Source organism: Lutra lutra, chromosome 17 (assembly GCF_902655055.1).
Source record: "Lutra lutra chromosome 17, mLutLut1.2, whole genome shotgun sequence".
Taxonomy (NCBI): Eukaryota; Metazoa; Chordata; class Mammalia; order Carnivora; family Mustelidae; genus Lutra; species Lutra lutra.
The window spans coordinates 48,343,071-48,356,194 of record NC_062294.1 but is presented as its reverse complement, the minus strand read 5'-3'; the positions used below and the strand labels follow the sequence as shown (position 1 = coordinate 48,356,194).

The window sequence follows — 13,124 nt, the reverse complement described above, 5'->3', positions numbered from 1 at the left end:
AGCAAAGTTAGAGATGTAACTTATATAATGATATAATATAGTATAATAATATAAATATTATTACATAATAAACATAATCTATATAAATACTATAATATAACTTAGTATAACATAACATAGGCAGTCACTTATATGAGCCTGGATATGGGGATGCTTAGTCATTTTGCGGTTTGCATGATGTTCTTGCTTCTGAATTCAGATGTGGTCCTGCTGTGGTTCTCGGCGTGTCCCCCTCCAGCACATCTTGGTGTGGCTCTGTCTGGGGTGGGTGTTCTGTGTTGGTGTTGGTGTGTAACAGAACCCCACGGCCTCAGTGTGGGTGCCTCACCAACTCTCTGATGTCAGGGGCTGCTTTTCTTCTTTACCTGTAAGACTGCCCAGCTCCCTCACTGGTCTCCCGGCTTTCTCGCTCCTTCCACAGAGGACACAGTGACATCCTTTCTTTTTTTACTCTCTCTCTTTCCCTTTTTTTTTTTTTAAGTATAATGTACATTTAGTATATAAGTATACAGCTGGGTAATTCTTTTTTTTAAGATTTTATTTATTTATTTATCAGAGAGAGAGAGTGCGAGCGTGCATGAGCACAAGCAGGGGGAGAAGCAGGCTTCCTGCTGAGCAAGGAGTCAGATGTGGGACTTGATCCCGGGACGGTGGGATCATGACCTGAGCCGAAGGCAGCCGCTTAACCCACTGAGCTGCCCAGGCCCAGGTGTCCCCAGCTGGGTAATTCTTTACAGATTTGCACACACGTGTAACTACTGCCTGGAGAAAGAGAGTGGGGCTCATCACCATTGCTCCTTTGGGACGATGGAATCCCTGTTCTGTTCTAGAACTTCATGTCAGCAGAGTTACACAGTATGTTTTATTTGTGTAAGGCTTCTTGAGCTCTACATAAAGTTTTCAAGATTCATCCATGGGGCTGCAGACACCAGTGGTTGGCTTGTTTTCTCACTGCTGAGTGATATCCCATGGGGTGAGTGACCCACTCATTCTTTTTCTGTTCCCTTCTTGATGGATATTTGCATTTGTTTCCAGGTTTTGATCATATTAAAAAGTAAGTCTGATTGTATCCTCTCCCTGTCCCGGGAGATTGAGACCCTCTTAAGATTTATCCACTCTTCTCAGAATTCACTGAAATCTCTTCACAGGGCCTGTAATGATGTGGCCGTTCTAGCCCCTGCCTGGCTTTTCGGCCTCAGTGTCTACCTTCCTCTTCTTTGTCCTCTGAGTTCCCTCTGCTTTGTAAGGGAGCTCTGTACACCCCCCCACCCCCGCCTTTGAACCACAGCTTAAACGACACTTTCTGGCAAGCTTCACTGACCAACCAGCCCCCACCCCTAGACTCCATACCTCCTCAGAGCTCCCTACACTTTTCCCTTCATTGTTCCAGTTGCGTATAACAGTTTGTGTGATTACTTAATTAATATCTGTCTCCCCCATCAGACAGTGAGCTCCATGAGGACAGGCACCGGTTCGGTCTTAACCTCCAACAGTCGCCCAAACCAAAGCTTGCCCACGGTTAGGTACTCATTACATATTTCTGGAGTGCTGCATGTCGAGTAGACCCTTTTCCCATTCTGAGCCTCAGTGCTTTTCCCTCTCCTGTCACCCCCCCAAACACAGACTTTCTCCTGGGAACTGTCAGGGAACCTTGACTCCCCCCCCCCCTTCCCTCTTCAGCAGCTGTGGGTGACGCACCCAGGGGCGGGCGCCCCGCCCCACTGCGGACGCTGATTTGGCCTGGTTGGGCAAGGCCAGGGTTGCCTGGGGGGAGGTTACTCATCCCGGGCTCAGGTAAGAGGGCCCAGGTTGGGAGGCGGCACACCCAGGGGGAACGCTGAGGGAGCAGGACGGAGCCATGGACCCTGCCAGGAAAGCAGGCGCCCAGGCAGTGATCCGGACTACGGGCTGGCTGGTCCTGTTGATGCTCCTTCTTGGAGGAGGTGGGTCTGCTGGAGGGGATGGATAGGGTACAGTAGGGGCCCTAGGAAGGAGCTGTCTCCTACAGGGAGAGCTGTGGGGACAATCTTCCATCCTGAGCAGAAGGGGCTGTAGGAGAGATCCCCTACTTTGGGCAGAGGGACTATGGGGAGGATTCCTCCCTGGGGGGAAGTTCTTCCATCCTGAGCAGATGTGAGCTGTGGGAAGGACCCCCTGCCCTGGGCAGAAGGGGCAGTGGGAAGGGATCCCTCGCTGAGTCGCCTGGACTGTAGGAAGAGTTCTGCTACCATGAACAAGGAACTGTGGGGAGGTGTCCCTCCCATCCATAGCAGGGATCCCCCATTTGGAGCATAAGGGGCTGTGGGAAGGATGTTCCCACTGCAGGCATAGGAGGCTTTGAAGGAGAGGGGCACCAGATTGGTGGGGAGGTTTTCCTTACTCCTGTCCTGGAAAACGGTGGGCAACAGCATTGTCCCATCCCGGAGACAGAGGGCATGGGAAGGACTATTTCTCCTTTCTGGGAGAAGGCTTCAGTAGGGATCCCTTAGTTCTACTGGGCCCGGCATCCCCAGGAGCGCAGGCCCTGGAATGCTACAGCTGCGTGCAGAAAGCAGATGACGGATGCTCTCCGCAGAAGACCAAGACAGTGAAGTGCGCGCCGGGCGTGGACGTCTGCACAGAGGCCATGGGGGCGGTGGAGACCAGTGAGTGGGGCCCTCTGGTCCATTCGTACCTGTTCAAGCTCCACAAGCCAGGCCCCGCCTCCTTTTGTCCCGCCCCTTCTGAATTTGTCCACATCCATTCAACGCCCTGCATGCATCCCTTTCAGCCTGGCTGGAGCCCTTTAACACAATCACGCCGTTAGGGCGCGGGGCTGACAGGTGCTACCTGAGTGGGGTGATCCGGGAGAGCCCGGATTTGGGACCCAGTCCCCTTCGAGGGCACACCCTATCCATTTCCGCCTTGTCCCCCCCACTACCCCCCGAGACTTCCCTACTCACCCTGTCCCTGCCAGAACCCTCTATCCCGGTAGGCCCGTGACGAAGCAGACCCCTCCACAGGTCTCCTCCTAGGTTCCCTAGACTGAGGCTGCCCCCCAATAACCCACCCCCGAGGGGAATCCAGCCCCCATCTGAGGCTACAGCTCCTGGGAGGTCCCACCTGTCTCTGCTCCTGTGCCCCTTCTGTCAGTCTCCCAGTTCCTTCTTAAGATTCTTTGTGCGGTTCCATCCCTCTATCGCCCGGCCCCGTCCTACTGCACTCTTGGGCCTTCCCTCTCAGTTTTGTCCGTCCGCCTGTCTGTTCCCTCCGGGCTCAGCTCTTTGAGGATCTGCCCCTCCTTCTGTCGTTCCTTCCCCTGCGATCGGCTTTCTGAGGCCCCGGCCCTTCGACCCTGGCTCTGCTCTCTTCTGGTGGTGGTGGTCGGGTCCACTCGAGGCCCCGCCCATAGCCCCGCCCCTGACCCCGCCCCCTCCCCTCTCCGCAGTCCACGGGCAGTTCTCCGTGGCAGTGCGGGGCTGCGGTTCGGGACTCACGGGCAAGAATGACCGCGGCCTGGACCTTCACGGGCTACTGGCCTTCATCCAGCTGCAGCAGTGCTCCCAGGACCGCTGCAACACCAAACTCAACCTCACGTCCCGAGCGCTGAACCCCGCAGGTAGGTGGGGGCGGGGCCCTAGGCTCGGGGGCGGAGCCACACCGCCGCTGAGCCACTAGGGTGATCCCAACCTGGAGGCGGGAGAACTCGGCACGTGCTTGGGGCGGGGTCACGCGGCGGAAGACGGGGCTTCGTCGCTGTAGGCCGCTTGGGGAGGGACGCTAGGGGAGGGGCTATGCGGGAGGAGAGGGGCGACAGGTGGGGGCGGGCCTCGCTCTGGGCGGAGCTAGGGGCGGAGACCTAGGCTGCAGGGACCCTCGGGCTGCGCTGGGCTTCCGGAGCCTTCTGGACCCCTTCCCTCCAACCCGCTCTCTTCGCAGGCAATGAGAGTGCGTACCAGCCCAACGGTGCCGAGTGCTACAGCTGCGTGGGGCTGAGCCGCGAGGCGTGCCAGGGTACGGCGCCGCCTGTCGTGAGCTGCTACAACGCCAGCGACCGCGTCTACAAGGGCTGCTTCGACGGTAACGTCACCCTGACGGCAGGTGAGCGAGTGGGGAGCACGGGGTCAGCGGGAGTTGTGGTAGCCTCTCTGAGGCCTCACGGGCGGTGGGTAGCCCTTTCCCCAGAGAGTTCCCCCACCTCCAGCACGTTCTGGAAACTGTAGGCCTAAGTTCTCGCCTTAGCCTAGAGCGGCAGGAGAAATGCAGCTCTATTCCCGACGTCGTGTGGGGGTACGGATGCTTTTGTCCTAGAGTCTTTTTTGGAAATACATCTCGATAGAGGCCTGCCAGGTGCAGAATGGGACGATGCGCTATGGGAAATGTAAGCTTCTAGATTGCAGGGACTCTAGCTCCGGTTCCTTAAAACGGCTGGGTTTAGGTTAGGGTTTAGGTTAGGGCCGCCCACCTAACCACTTAGGAGAGAGGTAGTTCATCCTCCTGGCCTCTGCCTCAAGGAACCCTGAGGGGTGTTCTTCAAACGCCTCTTCTGCCAGGTGCATTATGGGAGATGTTGTTCTGAACTCTTAAGACTGATTTTGGCAGGGGTGGGGGTGAAAGGGAGAAAGTCGGAAAAAAATGAAGAGAGGGATGTAGGGAAAGTTTGTCGGGCTCTTTGGTCTTATGAGAGGTGTATCCAGGTCCATACTTTCCCAGCTTTTCTCCCAAGATATTGTGGTACTTGTAGTTCATCCTACCCACTTTTCTTCTCAAAAGTGGGAAACGGGGTTCACCATGTGCCAGAGACAATGGGACAGAGTTTCTGGAAGTGGGGCCTGAATTGAGACTTTGGATTAATGGATGCAGAGCCCTTCTGTCCCCTGTATTAGGGGTTTTTGCCCTTGTCTTGCCCCGAAATTTCCTTCTGGCTCTGCAACCCTCCCACCACCCACCCACCTGTGTCTCCCTCCTGCAGCAAATGTGACTGTAACCTTGCCTGTTCGGGGCTGTGTCCAGGACGAGTTCTGCACCCGGGATGTGGTGACAGGCCCAGGGTTCACACTCAGTGGCTCCTGCTGCCAGGGGTCCCGCTGTAACTCGGATCTCCACAACAAGACCTTTTTCTCTCCTCGAATCCCACCCCTTGTTCTGCTGCCCGCTCCTAAGCCCACCACTCTGGCCACAACCACCTCCGTCACTACTTCTACCCCAGCCCCAACCACACTCGTCTCTACCAGCAAGCCCACCTCAGCCCCAGCCAGCCAGACTTCTCCACAGGAAGTACATCCAGAGACCTCCCGGAAAGAGGAATCTAGCTTGGCTGGAGGCGCCCCTGGCCACCAGGACCGAAGTAATATGGGGCATCACCCTACAAAAGGTGTGGCCTATAGTAAAGGCTCTGTGACTCCCTTCATTGGGCTGGTGGTCCCTCTGTTGGCTGTGGCTGCTGGCAACTTACTCTGAGTTTTTCCATCTAGAAACCATCTTGCCCTACTCCCTGGCCCTGGGCGCCCTCTCTTCTCACTACTTCCCTTTCCCGGACTGGACTGGGCTGGCCCAGCCCCCGTTCTTCCAATCTTCCCCACTCTCCCCAGCTTCTGCTGCACTGGTTTGCGGCTTTGGGAAATAAAGTTACCGTTGTCTATATCCTGCCAGGGTGTCGCAGCTTTTTGAAGGCAGCAAATGCATCTCCCTCATCTCTGTCTCTCTTTCCTGTCCTCATGGTGCCTAGGACCGAGAAAAGTCAGGACTGTCTTAGGGAAAATGGGAGAAACAATGATAAGCTTCCTCTTTGCCTTCTTACAGCCAATCTGGAATATGGGGGGTAGAGCAGGGTACTCATGTGTTCCTCTGTTTGGCTGCTGCCCCTGCCCCCCATCTCTGTGGCAATCGTTTGGGCGTCTGACATCCTTACTAGACTGTGAGCTCCTCAAGGGCAGGGACTGGTCCGTGCCTTATGCCCCTGTGTGATCAGCTTCTGGCACAGAAAGGTCTCAATAAAAGTTTGGTTCCTTTGTATAGTGTTTTGAAGGACTCATTTCTTATGCTAACCTCTCACTGTAACCTCGTAGCTGAGCTAGGGCAGGAATGCCAAGACCTTTATTTTATTTTTTTAAAAATATTTTATTTATTTATTTGACAGAGATGACAAGTAGGCAGAGAGGCAGAGAGAGAGAGAGGAGGAAGCAGGCTCCCTGCGGAGCAGAGAGCCTGATGCGGGGCTCAATCCCAGGACCCTGGGATCATGACCCGAGCCGGAGTCAGAGGCCCTAAGCCACTGAGCCACCCAGGCGCCCCATACCAAGACCTTTAACAGAGAAGCTGAGATCTAGAACCACAGCCCTGGGGGAAGTTGAGGTTTGAACTGCTTTCATCTCCTAGGGTTTAGCCAGCTTGTGGTGATCCCACTGGTGAGGGGGCTGCCCCGTGAAACCACTAGGTGGTGACGAGGGTGAATGGGGCTCTTAGCAACATTTGGGAGTGGAAGGGGGCTTTGTTTCATGGCTTGTACACCATCCCCAGCTCCCACCCACCTTGTCATCTGTTTGGCAGATGCTGCTTTTTTTTTTTAAGATTTTATTTATTTATTTGACAGAGATCACAAGTAGGCAGAGAGTCAGGCAGAGAGAGAGAGAGAGAGAGAGAGAGGAGGAAGCAAGCTCCCTGCCGAGCAGAGAGCCTGATGCGGGGCTTGATCCCAGGACTCTGAGATGATGACCTGAGCCAAAGGCAGACACTCAACCGACTGAGCCACACAGGCACCCTTTTAAAAGTCTTACCACATACCAGCCCTGTACTGAGGGTGTTTGCAGCCGGAGTCACATTTAATTTTCCATATACATTCTCAGATGGGATGATTGGGGAAACTGAGGCTCAGAACGGTAAAGTAATTTACCCACAGCAAGTAATCCGTGTATCGGGTTCTGTTTTGTGTACTGTACCTGGATTAATGTACTTAATTTATACAGCCATCCTATGAGGTAAGTATTAATCATCTGCATTTAATAAGATGAAGAAACCAGACCCAGAGAGGTTGAGAAACTTGCCCCAGGTCACCCAGCTAATAAGCATGGGAACCCAGATTTGAACCCCAGTGGACTGGGGCGCCTGGGTGGCTCAGTGGGTTGAGCCGCTGCCTTCGGCTCGGGTCGTGATCTCAGGGTCCTGGGATCGAGCCCCACATCGGGCTCTCTGCTCAGCGGGGAGCCTGCTTCCTCCTCTCTCTCTGCCTGCCTCTCTGCCTGCTTGTGATCTCTCTCTGTCAAATAAATAAATAAAATCTTTAAAAATATATATATATGAACCCCAGCGGACTGCCTTTTCAGAGGGTGACCAAAATGGCCATAACTTTTCCCTCAGCTTGACTAAACTTGAGATAGACTTCTCTCTGCTTTTGAACCCCTGACCTCCCTCTTACCCTGGGCCCTTCCAGAATCCAGATGGCCTAACCACAGAAGCCCCAACCTCGCTTTTCTTAGAGCATTCACTTTGGAAAACTTGTCATTATAAATTCTTTCTCTGGTCCTTTGAGATGTATATAACTGTCCTTAAAAGCCTCCTGCTAGTTTTAGAGCCCAGAAAATGCCTTTCTCTAGGACCTGGGAGCCAGCTCTTTGAAATGTACATATCAAAGGACCTCGCATTCCTGCCTCCCAGTTTCCCCAGCAAGATGCCAGCCTCACGGCTGCGGCTGCGGGCGCCTTCGTCCAAGTTGTTAAACGGCCTCCTATCACAGAGATGCAAGCAAGTTTTCTTTTCCTTTGGGGAAAGCCAATTAGTAAACACAGATAACCTAAGATCTTCGCCTCACCCCACCTTTTTAAAACTCCACTGCTCTTCGTTTCGGCTGAGTTGAGGTCAGCAGGAGTACTGGCCTCTCCAGAGCCCCTCCAGCACCCCTAATGTCATCAAGTCCAGTGTTGTTGGGGTTCTGTTGTCTACTGGGAAGAAACCATGCACATCTGAAATCATTTGCATCTTCCCAGAGAAGAATCTTTGCAGTTTATCAATCTTCTTATCATTTGCAAAGTTAAATCTAAACCTTATAGAATCGGGCCCCCAATCAGTAATAAATAGCAGGATATACAAAGCTACATTCCCCCTGGGAATCAGATAAACCTTGAGTGGTTCTAGAAGTTAGACAGTGCTACAGTAAGATGTTAGAAACGTAAGCAGTTTTTGCTTTAATCTTATTTATAAAGTTAAAAAAATTTTTTTAAAGACTATTTATTTTACAGACAGAGATCACAAGTAGGCAGAGAAGCAGGCAAAGAGAGAGGGGGAAGCAGGCTCCCCGCCCAGCAGAGATCCCAATGTAGGGCTCGATCCCAGGACCCCGAGATCATGACCTGAGCCGAAGGCAGAGGCTTTAACCCACTGAGCCACCCAGGTGCCCCTCCAATTTTTTTTTTTTTTTTTTGATGAAGTAGGTTCCAGATCCAATATAGGCCCTGAATCCCAGATCAAGAGTTACATGCTCTGGGGTGCCTGGGTGCCTCAGTCGGTTAAGCATCTGCCTTCAGCTCAGGGGGACCCTGGGGTCCTGGGATCAAGCCCCGCATTGGGCTCCCTGCTCAGTCAGGAGCCTGTTTCTACTTCTCCCTCTGCCTCTCCCCCTGCTTGTGCTCTCTCGTGCATGCTGTCTCTCTCAAATAAATTAAATCTTCAGGAAAAAAAAAAAAAACCCAACAAGTTGCATGCCAGCCAGGCATCCCATGAGTGTGGTTAATTTTAATAACGTATTTTAACCTCATATATACAAACATTATCATTTAAAAAGTAATCTATGTAAAACCATTATTAATGAGCTATTTTATGGGGGTTTTGTACTCAGACTCTGGAATCCCTTGTGTATTTTATGCTTATATCACATTTCAGCGCACACTAGCTACGGTTCAAATACTCAACATCTGAATCTTTAGAAATTTGCATAAGCAGATGGGGCACCTGGGTGGCTCAGTGGGTTAAAGCTTCTGCCTTCTGCTCAGGTCATGATCCCAGGGTCCTGGGATTGAGCCCCGCATCAGGCTTTCTGCTCAGCAGGGAACCTGTTTCCTCCTCTCTCTCTGCGTGCTTCTCTGCCTAATTGTGATCTCTGTCTGTCAAATAAATAAATAAAATCTTTAAAAAAAAAGAAATTTCCATAAGCAGAAATATACAGCATTTCCTCATTTGTGTAAGTCTTCTTTCACTCCACAGAATGTGGAATATCATGGTTGTTTGTTTATTCTTTTACTGACGGACACCTGTGCTGTTTCCAGCTTGGGGCTATTATGGATAAAGCCCGCTATGAATATTCTTGTCCACTTGCTTTTATGGACATAAGCTTTCATGGCTCGTGTGCCAACTCTCAGCAGGAGAACCACTGTGTCAGAGGATGGGTGTGTGGTCACCTTCGGAAGAAACTACCAGACCCTCTTGAAAACCGGTTGCACTGTTTCGCAGTCCTGCTAATGAATAAGAATTCCTGTCATTCCACATTCTCATCCGCCTATGGTGTCATCTGGAGGTCTTCTAAAAGTTATCCCATCTGTAGATGGGTTGTATCTCGTGGTGGTTTTGGGGTGCATCTCCCTGAATACTAGTCATGTTGCGTTGTTCCCCACTTGCTTGATGTTAGGGGGTAACAGGAGTTGCTTTGTGGGGAGCTGAGAAGGTGTGAAATCAGAGTGCGGGCAAGGGAATGGACTTGACTGTGTAGGCTGACTTCTAGGCGGAATCAAGGGCCCACTGGAGGTTATGAGTCATGAATTTAAAGTAAGACTTTCCAGCAGGGTTGTGTGATTTTTCTCCAGCTTTGGTTACTTGCACGGGTTTAGGCAGTAGCAGATGGAAATGGGGGATATTGCCAGATTGCCTTGTCAGTAGGACAAAGCTGGGGGCTCGAGCATGCATGCAAGAGAGAATGTCCATTCAGAATGGATTTAGCGTCAGAAAGGAGGGAAATTAGGACCTGAGGGATATGACAGATGGGTCATTCATTCATTCAGTTATTCATTTCATACATTTTTAAAAAAGATTTTATTTATTTATTTGACAGAGATCACAAGTAGGCAGAAAGGCAGACAGAGAGAGAGGGGGAAACAGGCTCCCTGCCAAGCAGAGAGCCCTAAGCGGAGCTCAATCCTAGGACCCTGGGATCATTACCTGAGCCAAAGGCAGAGGCTTAACCCACTGAGCCACCCAGGCACCCTCATTTCATACATTTTTTTTTTTTGACAGACAGAGGCCACAAGTAGGCAGAGAGGCAGGCAGAGACAGAGAGAGAGGGAAGCAAGCTCCCCGCTGAGCAGAGAGCCCGACGCGGGGCTCGATCCCAGGACCCTGGGATCATGACCCGAGCCGAAGGCAGAGGCTTTAACCCACTGAGCCACCCAGGTGCCCCTCATACATTTTTTTTAAAAAGTTATTTATTTGAGAGAGAGAGAGAGAGAGTGCATGCACGTGGGTGGGGGAGGGGCAGAGGGCGAGGGAGACAAGCAGACTCACCCCTTCATAATTTTTATTTAACGTGTTCCATGGGTCAAGCATCATGCTGAGTGGTGGGGATCCAGCCGCGAACAAGAAATGATGGTTTGGGCCCCGGTGAAGACGCCCTGTGGTTGAGTTGGTAAGAGCTTAGTTTCTGGATCCACAGCGCTGGCCTTCAAATCTTGGTCCTGTGGCTACCATCAGTCTGAGGTGGCAAGTTATTCAAGTCCTCTGTGCCTCAGTTTCTTCATCTTTAAAACAGACGTGACCTGCAAAGTAAGAAAATAGTCCAGGAATGGTGGGGCTGTGTCAAAAGGACACATCTGAAAGGGGCTCTCTGTGACCGAATCTGGGGCAAGTTGAGCACCAAGCTAAATGATAGTGAAGGATTATAACCCATTGAATAAGCAGGAATCCATGACTACATAGTGATATTAAGTGTGTGAATTATTTGGGACACCTGGGTGGCTCAGTTGGTTATGCATCAGACTCTTGATTTCAGCTCAAGTCATGATCTCAGGGTCTCGAGATCGAGCCCTGTGTCCGGATCCATGCTCAGCGCAGTCTGCTTCTCCCTCTCCCTCTGCTTCCCCACCCTGCCCCACCCTCAAAATAAATAAATAAAATCTTTTTTAAAAAAGGGTGTAAGTCAATAAATAAGTAAATAAGTGAAAGCTCTTTCTTGCAGTCACAGGTCAACTCGTGACCATGGAGGGCGTGGTGGAATCAGAACTCACCATTTGGGAACCTTCATGAGAATAACTGACTCAGGCAAGAGCCAATAATAGATGCTGTGATAGTTTGATTTATGATAAGAAATATATATGTGGTCGTTGGCCGGTCTCTGGCACAGAGCTCCTAAAACCTGTGAAATTTCCTGAATGATAAGAGCAATCAAAGTGTCTTCATATTCATAACAAACCCCTTTCCATCACACCTGATTTTATGGTAATGAGGGGGGCCGCCGGGTGGGGGCTGGTTGCCTGGGGAACCGGTCAGGTGATTAGAGGGTTGGAACTTTCATTCCCACCTGGTCTGAGAGGTCTGAGCACCTGGGAAGGGAGAGGGGCAGGGGATCCAATCAGTCCCTGGTAGCCAGTGATGTAATCAGTCTTACCTATGCAGTGAGATCCTCTGTAAAAACCTGAAAGGATGGGATATTTGAAGACCTTCTGAGTCGGTGATCTCCGGGAGATTGGGGCCTAGTTACACTCGGAGAGCATGGAGGCTCCCCCGTACCTCACCCTATGCGTCTCTTCCATCTGGCTGTTCTGAGTTATATCTTTTTATAATAAACCGGTGATGTAGTAAGTAAAATGTTTCTGAGTCCTGTGAGCCGCTCCGGCAAGGAGAGGGTTGTGGGAACCTCCACACTTGGTAGGAAGCACCTGAATCAGGGACATTGCGTTGCGGGGCGGGGGGGAGGTGGCACTGAGCCCTTCACCTGTGGGGACTGCCACTCTCCAGGTAGAGGTGTCAGAAATGAGAAATTGCTTGGTGGTGTTGGAAAAAACTTCGTAGATGCTGAAACTAGTGGGGTTAAGTTTAAGGAGTAAGATATTTACATGGTCACAAATGATCTCCCCATCAGCTACTTCATTTCATAGGAAGGAATATTAACATAAAATTATTTTATATGATTAAAAGTTTAATATTTATATTAAATATTTATAATATTTTAATATTATTATAATATTAACATAAAAAGACTCCCCACTCCCCCTACCCCTGTGCTTGGCTAGCTCAGTCCAAGCAGCATATGACTCTTGATCTCGGGATACTGAGTTCAAGCCCCATGTGGGGCATAGAGATTACTTAAAAATAAAGTCCTTTAAAAGAAAGGAAAGGAAGGAAAAAAAGAAAAGAAAGAGAGGAAGGAAGGAAGGATGGACAGACTGACAACCTGGAAGCACCTGTTAGTTGAGTGATCAGGGTAGTTAACATCACTAGTAATGGGACAGATACACATCATGGACCTCCTGATATGCTGTCCAATGTCTGAGAAAGGACACAGTGTCGCTTCCGTGGTACTGGGCACAGTGTTCTGAATCTAACCATGTGGGGCCGTCAGACATGCCCAAACTGAGGGACCGTCCACAAAGCAGCTGACCTCTGCTCCTCAGAAACACTCATGTCAAGGGACAAAGGGTGACAGAGACCTTGTTCCACGTGAAAGGGGAATAAAGAGGCCTGACCACAGAATGCAGTGCATGAGCCAGAATTTTATTTTGCTACAAGAGACATGATTTAAGCAACTGGAAAAGAAAAAAAATCTCAAGAAAGCTCATAAATTCGAAAACTTATGTCCAATGTTAATTGCCTGATTTAGACAAATATACTCTGTTCATAGAAGAGAAAGTCAGAATCAAACAAAAAAATGTCAAACATTTAAAAAATAAAAAAAACAAGAGGCAACAATAATACTGTCCTAAAGTAAATAATAGTAACGTGCCCGCCTCAGAGGGTTGTGGGGATTAAAATAAGTTAATACATGTAAATGGTTAGGCAGTACCTGGCATGTAGAAGGTGCTCACGCCGTGTTACTGTTTCTTCTGTCTTTATGTCTCTGGCACGTGACAGAGAGGAGATGTTTGCCAGGTAAATGCTTGCTCATGTCTTATGGCCTCCATTGTTTCTAGGTGCCGGGCCCTGAGATAAATTCTTTACGGGCCGCACGG

The 13,124-nt window shown here is 50.5% G+C and overlaps 1 protein-coding gene across 1 annotated transcript; it reads left to right on the top strand.

Annotated features, from left to right (window-relative positions):
• The first annotated feature begins 729 nt into the window (after positions 1-729).
• On the top strand, positions 730-5,971 carry LYPD3 (LY6/PLAUR domain containing 3). Its single transcript, XM_047711604.1, has 5 exons — positions 730-1,943; positions 2,514-2,645; positions 3,428-3,598; positions 3,919-4,080; positions 4,952-5,971. The coding sequence occupies exons 1-5, from the start codon at positions 1,859-1,861 to the stop codon at positions 5,437-5,439; spliced, it is 1,038 nt and encodes a 345-aa protein (XP_047567560.1). The 5' UTR covers positions 730-1,858; the 3' UTR covers positions 5,440-5,971.
• Positions 5,972-13,124: the final 7,153 nt, after the last annotated feature.

What these genes read in the sequence shown, in the direction of transcription:
- LYPD3 (XM_047711604.1), top strand. Translation starts at nt 1,859, where the DNA reads ATGGACCCTGCCAGGAAAGCAGGCGCCCAGGCAGTGATCCGGACTACG. An exon ending in CATGGGGGCGGTGGAGACCA is followed by an intron (nt 2,646 to 3,427) that starts GTGAGTGGGGCC and finishes CCCTCTCCGCAG; the next exon opens with TCCACGGGCAGTTCTCCGTG. An exon ending in CCGAGCGCTGAACCCCGCAG is followed by an intron (nt 3,599 to 3,918) that starts GTAGGTGGGGGC and finishes CTCTCTTCGCAG; the next exon opens with GCAATGAGAGTGCGTACCAG.